Source organism: Phymastichus coffea, unplaced genomic scaffold (genome assembly GCF_024137745.1).
Source record: "Phymastichus coffea isolate CEN01 unplaced genomic scaffold, Cenicafe_Pcof_1.1 PCOF00010, whole genome shotgun sequence".
Taxonomy (NCBI): Eukaryota; Metazoa; Arthropoda; class Insecta; order Hymenoptera; family Eulophidae; genus Phymastichus; species Phymastichus coffea.
The window spans coordinates 2,002,150-2,025,163 of record NW_026706821.1 but is presented as its reverse complement, the minus strand read 5'-3'; the positions used below and the strand labels follow the sequence as shown (position 1 = coordinate 2,025,163).

The 23,014-nt window shown below is 35.0% G+C and overlaps 1 protein-coding gene across 3 annotated transcripts in view; it reads right to left on the bottom strand.

The window, feature by feature from the left end:
- LOC131671514 (tripeptidyl-peptidase 2) overlaps positions 1 to 23,014 on the bottom strand; it is a 250,352-nt gene that overhangs the window by 173,150 nt on the left and 54,188 nt on the right. For all 3 annotated transcript variants that reach the window (XM_058948008.1, XM_058947988.1, XM_058947999.1), the window contains 3 exons: positions 6,576 to 6,908; positions 6,232 to 6,501; positions 5,810 to 6,121 (listed from right to left, as the gene is read on the bottom strand). In XM_058948008.1, the coding sequence (XP_058803991.1) occupies positions 5,810 to 6,121; positions 6,232 to 6,501; positions 6,576 to 6,908 (915 nt within the window). The remainder of the gene's footprint in view (positions 1 to 5,809; positions 6,122 to 6,231; positions 6,502 to 6,575; positions 6,909 to 23,014) is intronic.

Here is a 23,014-nt window from a genome sequence, read left to right as displayed (position 1 = left end):
CTTCTTAAAGCTTGGATAGCTGGAACAATTTGATTTCGCAAAAATTGTTCATAACTTATAGCGTTCAAATTTCCTTCCATAAAAAAGGGACCTATTATTGTATAGCCTACTATTCCTGCCCACACGTTTAATTTTTTAGGATATTGAGTGTGACTTTCTCTCATCCAATGAGGATTTATGTTGGACCAATATCTAAAGTTATGACGATTGACTTCGCCATTTAATTGAAATGTCGCTTCGTCTGAAAAAACAATATTTTGTAAAAATATTGGATTTTCAGTAATCATTTGCATCATTGTCTCACAAAATTCTACTCGACGATCAGGATCATACTCATTCAATTCTATAATATAATTTTATAAAGATGAAACTTGTTTATCTTTAAAATTTTAAGAACAGATTTTTGATCGATCTCCTGTTATAAAGCTACTGATCCAGATAATTCATGTGGATTTTCCACAAAAGAAAGTAAAACATCTAAAGATTTTTCTTCATTTGTTGCTGTTCATAGTCTTCCAGTAACAGAACGATTTTTAATAGACCCTGTTTCTTGAAAACATCTTAAGATTTTAAAAACTGTGGATTTAGACAAAGGACTTTCGACATCGCCGTTTCGAAACATTCTATTAAAGAGATTAAGAACATTAGTATACGACCTTTGCTGATCACCCTAACCCCTCATCATTAGAAGAGATATTCGTTCTCTTTCGGACAAACGAAATATTTTAAAAGTTTGAAAAAAACAAAAATTTAATATTGTTATTGTAACTAAAAAAAACTGAAATATTTGATGAATTTGTCGAATTCGTTTTTTTTTTATTGGTCAAGTATTTTTTTTTAGAGTCTATTTACTACGAAAACAACAATATATGAAACTTCCAATTAGTAAAAGATAAGAACAATAAAGATTTTAAAATCTAAATGATAAAAATTTTTTAATTAGCGTTTGTAAAAGCACTTCTATTTTATTTTTAAATTTTCACTTCTTTCAAATGCCTTCACAATAATTATGTATTTCTAATAAACAATTAGCTTTATAGCCCATGAAAGAGGAGAAAACGTAACTTTTGACGAAAAAAAACGTGACTTCCTAGTTTTTGACAATTTTAATGATATTTTATGCTCAAAGTAGTGAGTTTCTATTTTCTAAAATGAAAGATGAAGACTGCGAAAAAAATGAGATCCAGATGAACTGTGCAGTGTGAAAAAAGAGTTGTCTTCTTTTTTCAAAATTCTAAAAAAATACGAGAAAGACAGATCTTCAAATTGCTTTTTATTCGTTTTCTAGCAAAAATCAACCTTGTTGATTTGTAAAATAAAATATTGTTTTCTCAGAAGAAGCTACATGTTAATTAAATGGCGAAGTCAATCACCATAACCTTAGATATTGGTACAACAAAATCCTTATTGGATGAGAGAAAGTCACACTCAATATACTCAAAAATTAAATGTGTGGGCATAAATGGTAGGCGATACAAAAATAGGTCCCTTTTTTGTCATAGGAAATTTGAACGCTGTAACTTTTGTAAAATCAGATTGTTTCAAGCTGTCCAGGCGTTAAGATGTGATGATTTCGAAAATACATGGTTTCAAGGAGGATTAGAGGTCACGCTATCTTTGAATCATTCCCACCCGTAAAATTTATCGCTCTTTTTGATTCCAGTATAAGAAATAGGGGATCCCATATGAAAAAATGAGAGGTCACCGTTGGTTCCTCGTTGAAAGTTACATAGGGTATAACCTTTGTTTCATGACTAACCTCGTGCGGTTTTCCGAATTTTCCGAGGTTTTCTTACTTTTTCCTCACCCTGTATAGATATTGACCATTTTCAAGTGCTAATTTTAATTTGCTTGTTAATAGTATGCACATTACAAAAAGTAATCAAATACCATTAAATAAAATAATGGATTCAGAAAAAATTTCGTTATCTGGTATTACTGATAAAACTATTAAAAGATTTGGTTTAATAAAGATAATTATTAACGGTTGATTTCCATGTTGCTCCAAAATGATTTTCAATCTCCTATGATAAAATTATAGGTATACCTATTTTAAAAGAACACAAATTAAGATGAGATAACAGACATTTGGAAATAAATTATAAGAAAATACAACTTGTATCAATAACATTAAGTTCAAATAAATCAATTGCTTTTAGAGAAACTAAAAGAAAAATATAATCAAAAATAAAGGAGTAGCAAAAAGAGATTTTTAGCAAAATTTTATATAATATTAATAAAGGAAATGATAGTGAAAAGGGAAAATGCGAAAATTTGGAAATTTTTAAAAACGATTACGCAACTCATATATCAGGGCAAGACGACATACGAGGTGTGTTCAAAAAGTAAGGTATTTATTTATTTATCAATATTTATGTTGTCCCCTTCAAAGTAATCCCCCCTCACATACAATATACTTATGCCAACGGTTTTTCCAATCCTCAAAGCACTTCTCATAAGCACTTTTCGGTCTAGCCTTGAGCTCTTCCAGCGATGCAGTCTTTATCTCTTCAATCGTTGCAAATCTCCGTCCTTTCATAGATCTCTTTAGTTTTGGGAACAAGAAAAAGTCACATGGGGCCAAATTCGGTGAATATGGTGGCTGAGGCATGATTGTGGTGTTGTTTTTGGCCAAAAAATCTCTCACAAGCAAAGATGAGTGAGCAGGGGCATTATCGTGATGCAAAAGCCATGAATTGTTTTTCCACAATTCTGGGCGTTTTCTTCGTATTGCTTCTCGCAAACAGCGCTTAACTTCAAGATAATACAGTTTATTGACCGTACGTCCATATGGTAAGAACTCCTGATGCACCACGCCATTGTAATCGAAGAAAACAGTGAGCAAAACTTTGACATTTGATTGAACTTGGCGTGCTTTCTTCGGTCTTGGCTCATCTGGGCTCTTCCGTTGGGACGATTGGACTTTGGTTTCGATTTCATAACCATATACCCATGATTCGTCACCAGTTATGACCCTTTTGAGTAAATCTGGGTCGTTCAACAGGTCTTGAGCGATGCTCATGCGACGGTTCTTTTGGTCAAAATTTAGCAATTTCGGAACAAACTTCGCTGACACACGTCTCATGCCCAAAACGTTAGAAAAAATTTCATGGCACGAGTCAAGCGATATACCAACATCCTCAGCAACTTCTCTGATAGTAATTCGACGATTTTCCAGAACAATTTTATTACTGCTTGAACGTTTTCATCAGTTGTTGACGTGCTTGGGCGTCCAGAGCGAGGCTCGTCATTGGCATCTTCCCGGCCATCTTGGAATAGTTTGTACCACTTGTAAACATTTTTTTTACTCAGAACAGTGTCACCGAATGCCACCGTCAACATTTCAAGTGTTTCGGAGGACTTTATTTTATTTTTTACACAAAATTTGATGCATATCCTTTGATCCATATTTTTCGATAGCAAGAAATCGCCGAGCAGGCAAAACACTTATAACCTTTACGCCTCTCACAACCAAACAAAAAATGCTATACACTTGAAACTTGGTACAGATGTTCGAGAAGAGTGTACCAACATAATAAAACATAATAAAAATCGATAATCGAAAGTACGTTGCCCGTGAAATTTGAAAAGTCACCTTACTTTTTGAATACATCTCGTATGAGGTCTGTCCCAAGAGTATCAGACCTATCTCGTCTTCCGGCGCCTGGCATCTTTCAAAGTAAACCTCATTTGATTGAATAAGATGATTATATCGATGTTTCCATTTCATAAAGCACTCTTGTAAGTAAGACTTCGAAATAGCCTTCAATGCATTTGTCGCATTAGTTTCAAGTCTATTTATCATTGAATCGATGTCTCTTAAGCGGAATTTTCAATCAAAGAAACAGCCAAAATTCGCAAGGAGCTATATCGGGACTATATGGAGGCTGAAGGAGCTGCGCAACACTGTATTTCAATAAATACTTCTGCACAAGATTTGATACATGCGCTAGAACATTGTCGTGATGAATAAGCCAGGAACTAGTTTCCCCAAGTTGCGGTCGTTTTCTCCTGCCTGCATCACGCAATCTTTTCAAAACTTCAACATAGTACTCTCTGTTGGTTGTTTAGCCTGTAGGGGCATATTCGTAGTGCGCAACGCCTTTGTAATCGTCAAAAATAGATTAGAACGAGAATCACTGTGAATAGATGTGCGGCGACTTTTCTTTAATTTATGTTTTGCTCATACACTCATCTTTAAAATTCCTTTGCAACATTTCAATAGTTTCTGGACAACTTTTATCGAGATTAAAGTAAAACTATATGCAAATTCGCTGTTTGGTTCGTTCTGCCATTATTAGCAATAAACGAATCACGACGAACACAAAAAAGTCTTTGTAAACAAATACACGTTACGCGGGAGTTAAGCCATATTATCGGTATCTCGGGCTAGTGACGAGAACTTTAGGAGTTGCTGGTGACGATCGTATCCTCCAGATATCGCCTGAATCTGTTTGCGCGAAGATATGAACGTAAGTCAGATACTTGTAGGACAGACCTTGTATTCAACAAAATTCTAATACGTGAACCGATAATCGACATCAAACTGTGATTATGAATCGATAGACGAAAGAGGAATTTAAAAATGTTCGGGTTATGATTTCATCGCGATGCGTTCGAACGTAATGAGTAAAACTTGAATAAGGCAGAAAGTAGCATTAAACTGTTTGATTCTAGGTTGACCGTGACTGAAATTTGTACGAATGCCGATGACTCAATAACGTAACGAAGACCGGAAAGACAGTGCAATTTGTCAGCTACTTGACAGGCTTTATTCACCATTTCTTATTTCTTTGATGTAAACTCGTGTGATATACGTGATATTCTTTGCCCATTTCGTATCGCATGAAGTTGAAACTAAATAAATACGACTAGTTTATTTACCTTTGATCGTCTGGCTGTGTGTTAATAGAGATACCTGACCGTACATTATATGTTCATTGACTTGAAGTCCTGTACCTTCCTATACTCCCATAGCTGCCTCGGTCGGATTTTGAAGGACAAGCCAGTCCAGTCACACACTGCATCGCTGATGACAGTTGGATGTGGGGAAAAATCGACCTTTTACTTTTTCTCTATTTTCATAGCATCACAATACAACTAAATTTCGATAGTTGAACATTTTCTTGAGGCTTAGTGACATTACCGTCTGAGTCGAAAAAGATTTTCAAAGATTTCTCAAATAAATTAATTAAATAAGTTAAAATGTTTTGGCGATATTTTCTGTTCATAAACAAATAGCGCTCGAGGCTTATTTTAATAAAATTAGAGGCATTAGAACAAAAACGTTATTTTGCTTAGAGTTTATATTAATTTTTTTCTCGATTTCATGAAACATTTTTATCAAAATGAAAGTTGTGTGCGCTTTATTTATGCACAATGAATATTCGCAAAAAGTTTCAGCGTATTTCATTAATTTTTTAGAGAGAAAAACTTAAAAACCTCTTTCTGCTCAGTCTATAACGCCAGTAAGCGTTAAAAATATCGAGAAATACTAGAAAGATGAAAAGGTTTTATCCCCATATAGCTTCTGCGCTATATCTTCATTCCGTAACATACTCATACTATACAAGAATTAAACTCTGTCATTGCACTAGTTTTATCACATCCTGCTTCAAACTATTAAATTGATCCCGTTTCAAAATTTTTAATATATTCAACGAATTTTGATTTTATTCAATACTCATCTTGAAAAATGTTAGAAGCGGTTGATAAACTTTTTTTCAATTGAAAAAATTTTTACGTAAAGAAACTTAAGATAATTGGCCATAAATTTAGCCACAAAATTATACAATATTGTTCGACTAACCAATGCTGTCAGTATCCATGAAAATTGGCTCTATAGTGATAGCATAATCTTTAGCACGATCTATAACACCTGCTCTTAAATGAATCCCTTTTGCATTGTGTGGTCCACAGTTTATTGCAAATCTAATATCTCGCTCAGAGCTGTTCGCTGTTGCAACAAGGTTATCAAAAGCCTGCTCCACTTGAACTAACCCAGCGCCCTGTGCAAAAGGATCGAGCGTAGTAACAAAATGTGCCGTATTTTCGAGGGCACGTTTTATACTGTAAGGCGAAAATTTCAATTGTTTTTGTATAAGTCCAGATACCAGAATTGCTAAAAATAATATTATAATAAAAGAAAAGATTTATTATTACTTTACGTAATATATACGAGAAAATCTTTTTATCTCGTAGATATTACATATTCTTATGGAAATTCTTTACCTACGACACCAGCTACATGTGGACTTGCCATACTTGTTCCATTTAATAGTTGGCACTTTCTCAAAGTAAAATTGGGTACGCTCGTAATGGCACCACCTGGTGCACATACACTCACACCTAATCCACCATCAATCAAAGGACCTCGGGATGACCAAGTGTAAGGCATTCCTGGCAATTTTTCTCTTAATGAATACTCAGCCATCATCATATCAGGAGAAACATAGGCACCAACTCCAATAATACAATTTGAGTTTATATCTGGAGGTGTATCTACAGTTTTGCGTATTATTAAAAATTATTATAAGTATTTGAATTTTTATTCACAGCCGATAAAATATACATACTTATCGTACACAGAGCAGGACCTTGATTACCAGCAGATGTCACCCATGTAACTCCAAATGTATCACTCACTTCATTCATTAGTTCGCCAATTCTTCCTGCATTCGACCAATGAGCCCGTTCTCCATAGCTCATATTGATAACATGTACTTTCTCTTTATATGACATCACCTTTATCATTGCTCTTACAACTGCACTACCAGTTTCCATTGTATTTAATCTAGCATCGCCAATAGTTAAAGAAATAATCTGAGCACCTGGTGCTATACCATTTAATTCTTTATTATCCGGAAAGTGACCAGCAGCAATAGAAGCAACATGAGTACCGTGAGGAGCTGAAAGATTATAATAATTATTATTGATGTTTTATTATATTTTGCATAGAATTCAGTTTTTTTCAAAATAGTATGCGAAACGTACGGTTAGAGTCTAAACTAAATAACAGGATTGCTCCATTACAAACCAAATTTTGTCAGGCGACAAAAAATATGTGATTGTCCAAGAAAATTTCAATTTTTCTTAAAATTACAAAAAAAATTTACTGTGAACAGACGTCAAGTTTTGATTGAAGGAATCATCAAACTATGAGATTTATTTAAAGAAATAATCCACTCTTTAAGAAAACATAGAACGTGATAGAAGAAATGATCGTGGAGGTAGCACCAAAGGTTCTCGCGAGGTTCAACGCTACACTCGATCGATGGATTAGAGCAGTCACTAAGAGATACAGTAATTGTATGTAATAAAAGAAGGTACTGTTTAGACTTAAACAAAAATTTTTTTGAATTTAATAGAAAAATATTTTAATGGACACATTAATAAATATTTCGACTTAACACTTAATGTTGTCAATATTAGAAATATTGGTCGTTTAGAAGTAACTTTCTAGAGAGACATACGATTTGGATGATACAAAGAAGATATTAATAGCTTTAGACTTATATTATGAAAATAATTGAACGATAATTAGCAGTATTAGAAACAATTGAAAGCATCTTCCTTAAAATCAAGTCAATATGATATAATTTTGTTGATCATAAAGTTGAAAAGCGGCGTTAAAACGCTTAAACTATATATCACAGTGCGTTTGAACCAAAATTAAATAAAATGATCCAAAGATGGTTTTTTGAAAAAATTGAATTTGTTTTTTCTTTTAATTTTTTCTAACTTCAATAATGACGGAATTTTTGTTAAAAAAAATTTTTGTTAATATTTATAGTTGTATTTATTTATTGAGCAAGTTGTACTAGTCTAAATAATAGTTTTGCATGTAATTCTAAATGAAAAAATCAAATAACACTACAAAATTTGAGGAAATAAATATTAAAAATAATAAATAGAATAGTCCGGATGATTTACAGCATATAATGATGCACTATAAAATGTAGTGTTTAAAAGGATGTACTTCATGCTACGTATTTTTGAAGTAGTCCAAATTTTTATAGCTTGTGAAAATCCAGTATGATAATACGAACTTTATCACCGCATCGTACCTTCAGATGTAAACAAACAATCGTAAGGCTTCAGACTACTAAGTAGGCATGAAGCGATCGTGACTGTCGGCATAGTTATTAAAAAAGCCGCATACAGCTTTAACTCATGGTGAATCTCGATTGAAAGTGTAATCCATTTCAATTGTGTCCACCCCCCGATAATCATAACTGCTGCAAATAAAACATTTTTGGATAGCATTCCACCGCTTGAACTTCATTTAATGCTGAGTGTAGTAAATACTTTATACACGGACATAATGAGAGAATGCGAAATTGAAGCGCAAGCCTGGGCCGATGCTTATCACGTTCACGTGAAATAACATACGGTAGTTTCGGATTTAAGGGCAATTCATGTAAAAAACTATTAGAAAATATACATATTCTACGGCGCTTTTCAAATATAGCTGTGCTGAAATATGTTAAGGCATTTGATGACTTTAAATATGTTGTCTATGCCTATTTTGGAATGGCACTTGGAAAAAAAATATAAAACATGCATGAGAACTTTCAGAGAAAGTTATATATCCTTAGGTGTTAGCATAACATCCAAAGTTCATGCAGTTTTCTTTTACGTACAGCAATTTTGTAATAAATCAAGATCTAGACTTGGTTGTTATGGCAAACAGACGATGGAGTCAGTTACATTCCGAATTTAAAATTACATGGGCAAAAAACAAAATTGCTGTAAATCACCCGGACTATCCTACTAAGCTTATGCGCGCAGGTTGCAATTACAATGCATTGCATATTTGAAACAATATACTAACTGTAACTTTCTAAATTATTTTTTGTGTATTTATTATTATTAACATTTTTTTCGTCAAATTTCGTAGCGTTATTTGATTTTTTAAAAATTATTATTACATGCAGAACTATAGTTTAGACTGATACAACACGCTCAATGAATAAATATAACTAGAAATAATTAAAAAAAAATTTTTTTAACAAAAATTCCGTTATTAAGTTAGTAAAACGTAAAAAAAAACGAAATCAATTTTTTCAAAAAGCCCTCTATGGATCATTTGAATTTATCTTTTTTTGTTATCTAGGGCCTCTATATAATCATAAACAAAAAGAAAATCCAAGGTGTAAGGTCATTTTATTTAATTTTGGTTCAAACGCACCGTGGTACGTAAACTTTAGTCGAATCCTGAATTCTCCATCTCGCTTTGAGAAGATCCAACAGAAAATCGGTAGAGTAAAGGAAAGTTCCATCGGATTGTGCTACTGTCATGACACTGTGAAGATACCGCGATTACCATACATAATCCTTGAGTATCGCCAACTTTCCCTCCGTACTCAACCCTTGCTCTAATAAGTATTCCACTAATCCCAATGGTAGAACTTTTAATACGTGCACTCTAAAGTGCTACAACTTCAGCTCTATGCCCAGGTATCGGACGTACAAATCCACAATTGGAGATGTACGAACGAGCGAGGGGCATGACGTGATAGCCACAATCCTAAGAAAAGCGAAAGACAACGGTAATAGTGGGGGAAGGAGAACAGGTTATTTCGGCACCTAGAACACATGCCAGTGATCGCACAGATAGTCCTAGATCACGCTGCACATGCGTCAATTTTATCTAAAATAGATTGCGCAGCCGTGTTCCATGTTGCGTATACCATCATCAATTTTGATTTGGGTGTGGTACATAACCCCGTTTACAGTATCATTACCACTTGAAAATCGTACAGCTTACAGAAGAAAATAAAAAAAGCACTATAAAAAGAAAGGAAAAATCCAAAAAAACACAAATAGACTTGCCCTGCAGCCCCATTCGCGCACCGATTTTACCCATCGATTATAGCATATTAAATAGGCAACTACTGTACATGAGTCTACGCACGTAGGTATCAAGGCACCGCATGATTAAAATGCCCGCTGCAGCTACTCCGCACGTGTTGAGTGGCTGAAAACGCCCAACTGTGCTACTAGCTGTTTAGCCCCATAGCGTTGTAGCACATGTACTCTGGGTCAGGCAACAATCAATTGCAAAACCGGCTCAATACTTAAGCGAGCAGCGCGGGAGTCGCCCTCTACGAATGAGTACCATTCGTATCTGAAACTTTGGCGCCGTACCTTCCCCGCCATGAATGTCATATAATGGAAATGCGACCGACAATCCGAAAATGTTATAACAGTGACCATGTGCACAAATTATTTAAGAAGTAACTTTGATAGCCACGAACCATCCCACGGCTAAAATACACCGAGTATGTATATTATTTATGCATGAAAATAATATCAGAACGAGGTTAGTAATAGGTCAAAATACAGTACAATATGCTTTCACTAATATACGAGGGGGGGTCAATAAGTCTTTACAAAATCCAAGAGATGGCGATCGTTACGCTTAAATTATGAAGTTTTTGGCAAGTAATACTACTAACTACTAGATATCATATAAAGTTTCAGCTCGATACATTAAGTCGTTTTTTTGTGAGCGTTGGTTGAACAGAAAGTTATTGGTTTATTTGAAAAATGGAAAAAACAGAGTTTCGAGCGGTGATAAAACATTTTCATTTGAAAGGCCTTACACCAAAAGAAATCAGAGTTGAATTGAATGCCGTTCATGGCAAATCTGCTCCTGTGTTTAAGACTGTTTATAATTGGGTAAATGAATTTAAACGCGGCCATAAAATAACAAAAGATGAACCTCGCTCAGGACGCTTCGTAGAAGTGAGTACGCCCGAAATGGTCAAGAAAATCTACGATATGGTATTGAGTGATAGAAGATTAAAATTGCGAGAATTAGTTGAGGCCACAGGGGTATCAAAGGATACAATTATTTCAATTTTGCATGAAAAATTAGGGATGAAAAAAATATCAGCAATATGGGTGCCGCGTTTGCTCACTGTTGAAAGCAAACGAAACCGCGTGGTCACCTCTGAGGCTCCTTTGGCACGCAACGTCGTAATCCGGAAGACTTTTGGCGTCGACTCGTCACTGTAGACGAACATGGGTATACCACTACACTCCTGAAACCAAAGAACAGTCCAAACAATGGATTACCGCAGGAGAACCAGCCCCAAAAAAGGCAAAGACAGTAAAGTAGTCAGCTGGCAAGATTATGGCCACGGTTTTCTGGGATGCGTATGGAATCATCTAAATCGACTACTTAGAAAAGGGCCAGACACACTCACTTTTAATCATCCCATGGCCACCTCCACTTTTTCTTCTGCCTGGAAACTCATCCTCATACGACCCCTACCCAAAATCAAAAAAATCAGTCTCCCTCTGATACCAGGACAATAGCCCAGCTTTCCAAAACTTCCAAGGTCCTTGAGCGTTTTGCTGCATAAGTAACTATTTGGAGGCCCACAACATGTTTGACAACAGGCAGGCTGGGTTCCGGGTGGGGAACTCAACCGAGACCGCACTTATCGCTCTTTTGGATGATGTGAGACATGCTATTGAATTATGCCAGTTTACTATTCTTGTGCTTTTTGATTTTTCCAATGCCTTTGACAGCATCACTCATGATATGCTTGTTCGCAAAGTGAGGGCTTGCAATGTGGCTGAGTCGATCTTGCATTAGCTCTTTAGCTATCTGGCAGATAGGTTGCAGGCTGTCATTGACAAGAACCCCCTGTCTCGCGTTGGCTACACACTTGCACTGATGTCCCTCAGGAAAGCGTCCTTGGTCCTCTTCTGTTTGCCATCTTCATCAATGACTTCCCTAAGGTCCTTCATTTTTGCCGCCATCTCATTTATGCCGATGATACCTAGATATACTTTTATTGTTTTCCATCAGAAATACATTATGGCCTCACTAGGGTTCAGCTGGATACGTAGGCCGTCGCGGATTGGGCTGCGACGAATGTTCTCCGGGTGAAACTCATTAAAACGAAGGTCATCATCCTCAGCAGTGAAAACTACACCTCCTCCCTTAATCTCTATTCCCTCCCACTAATTACAGTCGATGACTTCTCAATCCCTTTCTCCAACACCGTCTTTGGTGCTAAGACAATCTTAACAGATCTTTGGGCGAACCCTATCATTTTCCTTCCACTGAGAAACATCATATTTCCGACATCCTCAGAAAAGTATACTGCAATTTGAATGCACCAAAATTTCATAAAAAGTCCCTGGCCATTTCGACTAAGAAATACCATGTTCAATCCCTCATTTTCCCTCATTTTAGTTATGCCTCTATCGCTTTTCATGGTTAAGACAAATCTAGAACAGCTGCCCTTCAAATAGTCCACAAGGCATGCGTTAGGTTTACAATTGGTTTTATTCCATTCATTCCTATGTATCTTTCCATAGACTCCGGCTGGGTTGGCTCTCACTTGAATCACAGAAAAACAATACGCTAATATTACGCATACAATACCATCTGCACTTCTGAACCCAGCTATCTTACCAAATACGAGGTCTGCCCGGAAAGTATCGGGCCTACGTTTATATCTTCGCGCCATAGTGTTCGAGCGACCTCTACCGGACAGAAACGTCAACAGTAAAGCCTCATGAATCTATTGGTTACTTACAGACACCTGCTGGATGTATAGTTCATGCGCAGCGTGTCTTTGTTTACAGTGCCTTTTTCGCGTTCGTTGGATTTTGATATTGTCAAAAATGACTGAAAAACAAGATCAACGAATTTGCATCAAATTTTGCTTTCAATTCGGAAAAACGAGTTCGGAAACTATTGAAATGATGCAAAAGGTCTTCGGAAGCGAGTGTATGAGCAAAACACGAATAAAAGAGTGGTATAAACGGTTCAAGGATGGTCGCACTTCTGTCGATAGTGATTCTCGTTCCGGCCGACCTTCGACGACAAAAACCGTAGATAATATTGAGCGGGTGCGACTTGCAATCGAACAAGATCGTCATATGACTGTGCGAGAACTAGAAGAAGACCTTGGGATACCAAAAACTATTATTTCAGAAATTTTAACTGAAAATTTAGGAATGAAACGCGTGTGTGCGAAATTCATCCCAAAATTACTCACAGCAGAGCAGAAGAACATTCGCTTAGAAATCGCTCTGGACATCTGAAAATGGTGAATAATGATGATAATGTGCTTAGAAAAATTATTACAGGTGATGAATCACGAGTTTATGGTTATGATCCTGAAACAAAACAACAATCTTCACAATGGAAACATTCTGAATCGCCAAGACCAAAAAAAGCACGTCAAAGTCGGAGCAATGTTAAGTCAATGTTGATTGTTTTTTTCGATTGTGAAGGTGTTGTACATCACGAATATGCACCAACAGGTCAGACAATCAATAAAGAATACTACGTTCAAATTTTGAAATGTTTGCGTGATGCAGTAAGAAGAAAACGGCCGCACTTTTGGGAAAGTGGTGACTGGCTTCTCCATCACGATAATGCGCCAGGGCATTCATCCAATCTTGTGGAGCAGTTTTTGAGCAAACACAATATCGCATTGCTTCGACAACCTTTATACAGTCCCGACATAGCACCTTGTGACTTTTGGCTGTTTCCAAAACTAAAAAAACCACTCAAAGGACACCTATTCAATGAGAAAACAACGGTTGAAAACAATGCGACGAGTATACTTAAGGCTATCCCTAAAAGTGAGTTCCAGGACTGTTTTGAAAAGTGGAAACATCGATGAAACCATGTTATTCAATCAAGTGAGGATTACTTTGAAAGATGCCACCCACCAGATGATAAAGAATAACGCTAGCACGAAAATACAAAGGTAGGCCCGAACTTTCCGGACAGATCTCGTATCTTCAATCCCCAAACTCTTCACACCTCAAACGCTCTTTTCGGAACCCTCCTATCCTATCCTTCTCTACGTATAAAAGCCTGGAATCAATCCAGTTCGATTTGTGGTATGTACTTGCTCAACCAGCTTTTAATCACCGACTTTGCGATGGCGAGTTATGGTGAGCTTAAATCCTGGCTTTTTTCCCTATACAACTCGACAACAGCTTTTCTGCCATCCAGTTGAAACGGAGTCTCTCACTGATTATTCCCTTCTATTTAACCATCCCCCAGTCTCCCTTCCTTTCAACTACTTTCAAATTCCTGGACGCTACCTCAATTTAACATTCCTCTCTTTAATGCGCCACCCTAATCCTTGTACTTTGCTTTCTCCCTCAACACACCTTATCTTACTTGCTGTTCTCCTATAATTAATTAATTCCTGCAGTGATATTAGCCTCTGATGGCCTTAGTCCTTGCTGCTAGCTTCCCTGCCTCATTTCTCTCAAGTCCTTTGACCTTCCTGGTCTTTTCTCGACTTTGCCTCCCGTCACTGCCTCGTTTTTCACATCCCTTCCGTTTTCTTAATCCTTTCTTTGAACCTCGTTGCGTATATCTGACTTATTGTATTTACGTCCGTATGTCATATTATTTCGCGTGAACATCGCCTTGAATCTGTGTCCTATGTCTGTTGCGATTTCTTATTTGATAGCCGACTTGTTATATTTATTAATGTAATGTTATGTCCAATTTCTAATTGCCTAGTTTTTGATTTGAATTTAATTTAGCTTTGTTTGTTTCGCCTGTTTGACCTTTTTGGTATTTTTCATTTTGTTACTGTTGTTTACGGCCTATTGTAATGTCTTAATTTAACATGTATTTCATTCTGTTTTTCTTAAAACCTACCCCAGGGTTAAATATACGCCTAATCAATCAATCTGGCCCTCTCTCTCTCTCTCTTTCTTTCTCTCTCTCTCTCTCTCTCTTGCTTTTCGACACCCCTCTTTGTCTTACTTTGTACAAAGTAGTGACGGACATCCGAACCTTTCTCGAATAGCAATCTTATTTTGAGTGACTAACAATGAAGTGTATATTTTTCTTGCAACTACACTAATTCAATATTTTATTTGACTTATTTGATGCCATACTGAAGGAAAAGAGACGCCATCTGGCGAAAAAAAGAATTCTGTTCCACCATGACAATGCACCAGCTTACAGAAGTTCCATTGCAATGGCCAAATTATTTGATTTACACCACGAAATACTTTTTCATCCATTTTATTTTCCAAATTTGGCCCCTTCCAATTATTTTTTATTTTTTGACATAAAAATTTGGCTTGCGGGTAAAAGATTTTCATTCAACGACGAAGGATATACTGCGACAAATAAGCATTTCGAAGATTATGATAAAAATTACTTTTCAGACGGGATAAAAAAGCTTAAACACCGCTATAATAAATGTGTGGAGGTAGAGGGGAAATATGTTGGAAAATAAATTAGAATTATTTAAATAAATAGTATTTTTTTATTTAAAGTTACGGACTTATTGAACGATCCTCATATAAATAAAAATAATTTATGTAGTTCACTTTTTTTCAAATGCCATCGCATTGTCAAATCTGCAGTTACAGCATGCTTATGTACCAACTGTGGTAGAAATATTCCATCGATAATTCCATCGGTTGTTCATTCTCCTGTATATGTTCTCCGTGTTCTAAATCCAATTCATGCGATTGACCCGTTATTACTTAGTACGTCATTTAATCGTGGAATCGTTAGCGCCTCCCGAATTCCCCTTTAAAATAACTTTTACGGGCGACCGGGAGCTATCCTAAGCGGAAACGGCCGTTGTACACCGTTACAAGGGAATAATGACAGAATCAAATTGCTTAGCGAAAATCCTTTGTATCGAATAAAAGGAAAATTGTATGAACGGAACAGAAAGAAAATATTTAAGATTATACGAACTTTATCGATACAGCGCAAATTTTGTTAACCAAATTTTAATCAAAATTAAAAACGATAAAAATGATAAAGAAAGTATTTTGTTGTATAATATATTAGTGTATAATATTGTTAAAGATAGACCAAATGGTTCTGAAGTGCGATATTTATGTTGTGATAATGTATTTTATTCAAGATCTGCAATTAATTTTGATACAAAAAAAATAAAATCAAAATTAATTACAGTTCGTTTAGAAATTAATGATTATGTTTTCGATAATCAACAATAATGAATCTATTTTCATTTGGAAAACTTGCAACCAACGCATAATAAAAGGAAATATTTCTAAAATAGCAGCTAATGGTAATTTAAGATTTCCAAATATATCTGATGTAACGGAGTCGATTAACTGAAGCAATTAGGGTTTGTCTAAGAACTATCTCCCACGATGCAGAGCCAACCACCGCTCCGTTAATAACGTATGAGCAGACGTGTATTCGCCTTTACAATTGATACTTTCGCTTCAATGTCTCCTTTCCAATTGAGTTGAACTCACCTTATGTCATCTGACTTGTGACACTTGCTTTATCTTAGGTGTTCGTACACTAATGTTTATTTCCACTATTCCCTAGACAAAATTGTTTTAAAAGATTTCAGGAAACGGATCCGTCAAATTAAAGGGAAACGAAAGAACGTAATGCGGTGAATAAAAATCAAGCCTTTTATAAGAATAAAAGTTACAGTCTTTTGTGGGTCGAAAAACTTGCGGACACGTATAAGATTAACATTTATCCGGAGAGAGTGCCTTCCGTCGTTTTATTTTGTTTTGCCTTATGGCATATTTTCTGTTGCGATGGCGCCGCACAGTGTTCCTAATCAGAAACAAATCTCCAAAATGAAATAAATCACGAACCAATACCCCTAGCGAAATGAACCCAACGGCATTTTAAAGCTGAAATAATGTAGAATAAAGGAAAAATGGTCGCGTATGAATCACTTAAACTTTTGACCTTCAAAATGAAGGTCGAAGTTCAAATTTTCTCAAGAAAAAAGAGTTTTTCGAGTTTCAAATATGGTTCAGTAATTTTTTTTTAAAAAGTAAATAGGCCATTTTGTAGCGTTTTCAATAACAAATAATAACCTGTCATTCAAAATTTTTTTTTGTTTATTTTTGAACAAAAAAAATTATGTCAAAGTATCAACATTTTCAACGAGTCTATAATCTTAGCACACAAGACAGAAAATATCCATAACAAGCATATTATATAGATTATTTCAATGTAATTTTTCCCGCTGAACACCACTCCGTAGTCAGAAGTGGCCTACCACGATCCGTTATCATTTTTAATGCGAAATACTCCTTAAAATACGGCTAATTCGCGATTAAAAAATGAACGGAGTATTACGAAGCGATTCTACTTCAGGTTCAGATTCAGCGAATCAAAAAATATAAATATACTTAATCAATTAACTGCTTATTACATTTTTATTACTAAACTATTTTTTTTTAAATAAAATAATCTGTTTTTTTTTGTTCCACCTATTTCACCTCTAGCATGAGACTCATAGATTTTGAATATATAACAACCTCGTTAATCTTAATCACTATAAGAATCTTCAAAATTGAAAACATCGTCAATTGTGCAATCCAAAGGATCTTTTAAGCTTCCATCCTCGATATTATCTTTATCTTGAATTGTTACAGTACTACAAATTATAAATCATTTCATAGATTTAAATAATATAATGTAACGTTCGAGCCTATCTCGCGTTATCAAAACAATAGTTCGGACTCTTTGTATTGAATTCGCAATCGCGTCTCCGAGATAAGCAAGAAGTTGACACGCGTGTAATCTAAATGATATATGAAAATCTTTCGAGTAGCAAACCACAAGGCTTTCTAACTCGATGAATTGTCTCGAAATGCAATTGAGAGTGATCGCATCTATCGGGGAGAGGCCCGACAGCGCCGCAACCACTACTCAATTTAATTTCTCAACAGCAAAGGTATTTTAGGTAGGAAGATATCTAAGGCTGCTTTTTTCTCATGAGAGAGATAGTCTCATGAGTTGAGCGCTTAGATATCTATAGGATAGGAGCTTAGCAGGCTAACCACTGAATAAGAAATTTATCTCAGGAAATTGCTGAGGCTTTATTTCTCTAACAGTGCTCGCGCTGCTAAGCAAGGTAGGATAGTGAATCCTCTTGCCGCAGCGACGAGCGAATTTATACTTGCGAAATGGGCTCCTTTCTACGCTTGGTAGCCCCTGCAACGCTATTTTCGAAATTGATACAAACTTTTCACATGTTTTGTCGCAAAATGGCTCGATCGAAATTGCAATCTTATGATTTAAAAAATTAAATATGAAATGACGAATTTTTTAACATAAATCGCTTCTCGAGGAAAAATCGCCTTCTAAAGTTATAAGTTATACAATTCAATAATCAAATTACGCCAATTTTACAATAAATTTATGGAAAATTTTTACATGAAAAAATCGCTTGTAATTGGAGGAACGTTATTCAAGTTAAAAATGATTAATGTAGCTATCTAATTTTGAATAATAATTAAAAAACGGATTTGCAAATTTCTTTTTTAACGATTTAAAAATCAGCAAATTAGTGACAATCCTAATCATTAATTTTACAGAACATACGATCGATTCGCTATCTAACAGTGCAATTTTAATTGTTTAAAAAAATTATAAATTTTTTATTCATTGATAACTTAGTGAATAATTAGTTATCAAAGTGTCAAATTCTTGCTTCTCTGTGTTAATACGTCACGGACGTAATCGCATACTCGAATTAACAATATAATTATTTATTGCAAAATAACTAACACTATCTACTTGTAAATTAAATTTGACTAATAAATACCGACTTGAGAGTTATAACAACACGAAATTCAGGATCAGCGCATCAAAATTGACTAAAAAATACTTTAGTTTATTCGAAAAATTTTATAATTGTCGATTTTCTATTGTAAACAATAAATTTTCCCACGGTCGTGACGTCACGCTCCTTATATGGTAATGTTTTCGCAGAGTTACCCTGACACATTTGCATATACGTGAGGAAAGCGCCTTCGCTCCATTACCGCTTTTCTTTGATTGTCTTGTGTATGACGGGTTGCTAATTTGCAGAAGGAAATAAGAGACAAATCAGACTGAACCACTACAATAAGTTAATAATTTATTAATATCACAATCGTAGAAAAAAATACCTTATAAAAAAACTTTCAATTTTTTCTAGAAAACATTGAGTTTGCTTTCGTGACTGTAAACGTTCTCCAATATGTAAGAGTGATATTTTTGGATCTGGTAAGTACATGGCTCGATTAAATACATCCAAAAGTCTATGTTGTCGACTGTCTTGGCGAGCCCTATGTATCATATTCCTCCTGTTTAATTTGTGCCATGCTTCACTCGAATCTTCGGAGTAATATGCTATAGGCAAAGAAAATTTCCGAAAGATTTCGCATCCATGTCTTAATAATTTATGTGTGGAAACGTTCATCCTACTCCACGAATATAATGTATAATGTAGTTCATATGTCTCAAAACAAAACTTTTCGAGTTTATCCAAATCTAATTGGTTTTTTGACTTCAAGCAAATTAAAATTTGTGCTATATTTTTAACTAAAGTATGATCCAACTCTAAACTATCAGCAAACAATATAGGATCACTGAAGCATCTTCTCGCTTTTGATTGCCCGTATTGATCGTTCCATGCCCTTGTAAGCATAAATCGACTTTAACTCCAAAGTTATCGTATAGTACAGTTTGAATTTTCCGTTTCTGTTGCTTGAAAGTTTCTAATGAAATAAAATCAAAAATTTAAGCAATAAGCAATCATCTTTAATTATAAAATCAAATAAGTCAACAAATATATAACCAATGATAGGATAATCTGACCCTGCAAATTGGCACGCACATCCCATGTTTTTATTGTTAGTCTATATGACAAGTGTAATAAATTTTCAAACGCTTTTATCTTGGCATGCAGTAGCCCTAATCCAAATAATAATGAGTCTTTATTAGGAATAAATTTTTCTTTTATATTTCCGGATTGGTGTGTCGTTTTTAAACACATAGTGTATCTGGTGGTAGCAGAATTTCCTACCAAAGTATTAACGCATTTTCCGTCAAACATTATTTTATGTAGAAGATATGTTGCGCAGACCGATTTGCCATTTTCCAATTTAAATTTATGTTTTTTCAAATAAGTGATTTCTTCATTTGATCGTCCAATCTCTTTTGTTATTGCCGCAGTATCCTCCTTTTCAAAAGACATTCTCAGTGGTCGAGTTAAACGAATGCTTTGAGGTGTAGGGTTTAACCAAAAATAATTATCGTTATAACTATTGGCAATTTGAATAATATTAAAACAGGTAACAAAAAGAGACTGCTGAGCACTGGTAATATTTTCATCTGGACTATTAGATTTTTGTTGAGGATTCAAATGATTAGCAGAGCTATCAAAGCCAAGATTTACTGTCATTTCTAAATTCAATAAACTCACATCGTCCCAATCTTTTGCCTCACTGTTAGCTAAGCGTTCAACAGTTTTATTTAAAATAGCTTGCAAGTTTACTATGATTTCAGTTTCGGACTCAATCTCTGTGCCAATAAGACATTCTTTTTTGGCCGCCTCTATCTCCAAATAAGGTGGGAAAATCGAACAATTTTTCGATTTACAATATGCTACCAACCCTTTGTATTGACGTACACTATAGTTATAGTCTAAATAAAATGCTAAAGCAGAATCTTTATCATGCCGAATTATTGAACTCTCATTTTATTCATTTTTATCAATTCGTGAATTATTATTACACTTTGTTTTTGCAATTTGCAAAGCCCGTTCTAATAGTGCGATGTCATTATTACATTGAGTTGCAATTTCTTCAGCTCTTCTATTAAAAGTTGATATAGAGACATTAGATTTAATATTCTTGCATTTCCTACCAGTGCGCACTGTTTGCCAAACTCTTTTGCGAGGCCTTCCTTTTCTATTATGTGCTTTTGTTTTGGGCTTTTTTTGTTCGACCCATGATGTCTAATATTGTGAACTGTAAATGTAAATCTAGATAAAGAGCGTTTTTCCACATTAATTGTTTATAATACACATATTAATAAATTAATTTATGCAATTTCTCATCAAATATTGATAAGTTAGATTTGCAAGAGTCTAAAAAATATATATGTGCACGTATAGAAATTAAAAATTTAATGGAAATATAAAAGAACCCGAAACACAAAAAGTTGTACTTATATGTTCCATTACCATTCAATGGGTTAAATATATTGTATATGAATGCTTTAAAAAGCTTTTTTATAGATTTTTATACAATTTTTTTTCTTTTTGTCCCGTAATCTTGATTTTTGCTAGTATCTTTTGAATCGTTTATGCGTGGATTAAACCACATTATAATTTTCTGGACTTGAGATGCACTTAATACCTATCAAATTTTATGTAGTCAAATAATATATTTCTATCTTGAAGTAACAAATTTTCTTTATTGCCAAGAAAAAATATTGAATCTGAAATATGATCTTGAATGGCACACACGATTGAAAACTCAGGCTCAAATATATGAACGACTTACGAGACTCGTGACCTTAGCAAACTACAGTGTGTAAATAACAACCAGAGAGGCACACTCTACAAATTCCTTTTTTACTTGCAGTACCTACCTTCTATAGTTGTCATGACACTGCCATGGCCATAGCATTCATGTATATATATTCATGTGTATTGATTTTGATTGATTCGCTGAATCTGAACCTGAAGTAGAATCGCTTCGTAATGCTCCGTTCATTTTTTAATCGCGAATTAGCCGTATTTTAAGGAGTATTTCGCATTAAAAATGATAACGGAACGTGGTAGGCCACTTCTGACTACGGAGTGGTGTTCAGCGGGAAAAATTACATTGATATAATCTATATAATATGTTTGTTATTGATATTTCCTGTTTTGTGTGCTGAGATTATAGACTCGTTGAAAATGTTGATACTTTGACCTAATTTTTTTTTGTTCAAAAATAAACAAAAAAAAATTTTGAATGACAGGTTATTATTTGTTATTGAAAACGCTACAAAATGGCCTATTTACTTTTTAAAAAAAAATCACTGAACCATATTTAAAACTCGAAACTCTTTTTTCTTGAGAAAATTTGAACTTTGAACTTCATTTTGAAGGTCAAAAGTTTAAGTGATTCATACGCGACCATTTTTCCTTTATTCTACATAATTTCAGCTTTAAAATGCCGTTGGGTTCATTTCGCTAGGGGTATTGGTTCGCGATTTATTTCATTTTGGAGATTTGTTTCTGATTTGGAACATTGTGCGCCGTTGCGCTTCTTGTACCCAATTATTATTAATTAAGAAAGGGAGAGAGAGAGAGCATGTAAAATCTATTATATATTTATTCATTTGCATTCTTAATAATAAAGTAAACTTTACTTTCTAAAATGTATGAGTCACTTTTCAGAGAGATTTTCGAATTGGTACCGCCCTCGTTACCAACATCTGGAGGTGAAGGATAAACAAGTTCATTTTTAAGCTCGTTATGTCTCTCTCTACCTTTATATAATCCATATCCTTTATATAATCCATATATTCAGAGAGAAAGAGCGAGAGAGCGATATGCCCGAACATATATATGCTAAGGGCGTCTTGACCGGTCAGGCCGCGCGCGACTAAGACTGAAGTAAGAGAGGGGATACCGCGAGCGACAATTAGCTGTTCGACTCGACACCGCGAACACATATCGATTGACGCACTGCTTTTGAGGCCTTACCGATTTTGTGTGGCTTTTTCGTTAATAAGGATAACGTTTTTGGCCTTGCCATCGACGCTGGCTTCCGGCAGCCTGTAGGTAGATAGAGAGTGCGTGTGCGGTGTGTACAACCAACGCGGGTTTGTCGCGAGGATAGCGAGTCGTTGTTGCATCAATAAATTTCGACGCACTAACGTTTGCATTATTATAACTCTACATTTATATTATTTATAATTTCATTTATATAAACAGCATTTATACTATTTACGCATTCTTTTGTCTCGCCTGACTCTTCTTCCTTTCTTGTGATAATTCCCTTCGTATTTATTATTCGCGATTTTCCTACCCACGACGCTCTACGCGGGCCACGAGGTAGCTTTGATGCAGACAACCATGCTCGACCGAGTACGAGCCATTGCTCAAACCCGGTGGCAAATCGAGCATAGTATCTCCGAGGCTAATCTTATTCATAATAATTTCCTCTCTATAACGCACTGAATTCTATAAACCGTTATAATATAAAAAATAAACATGTA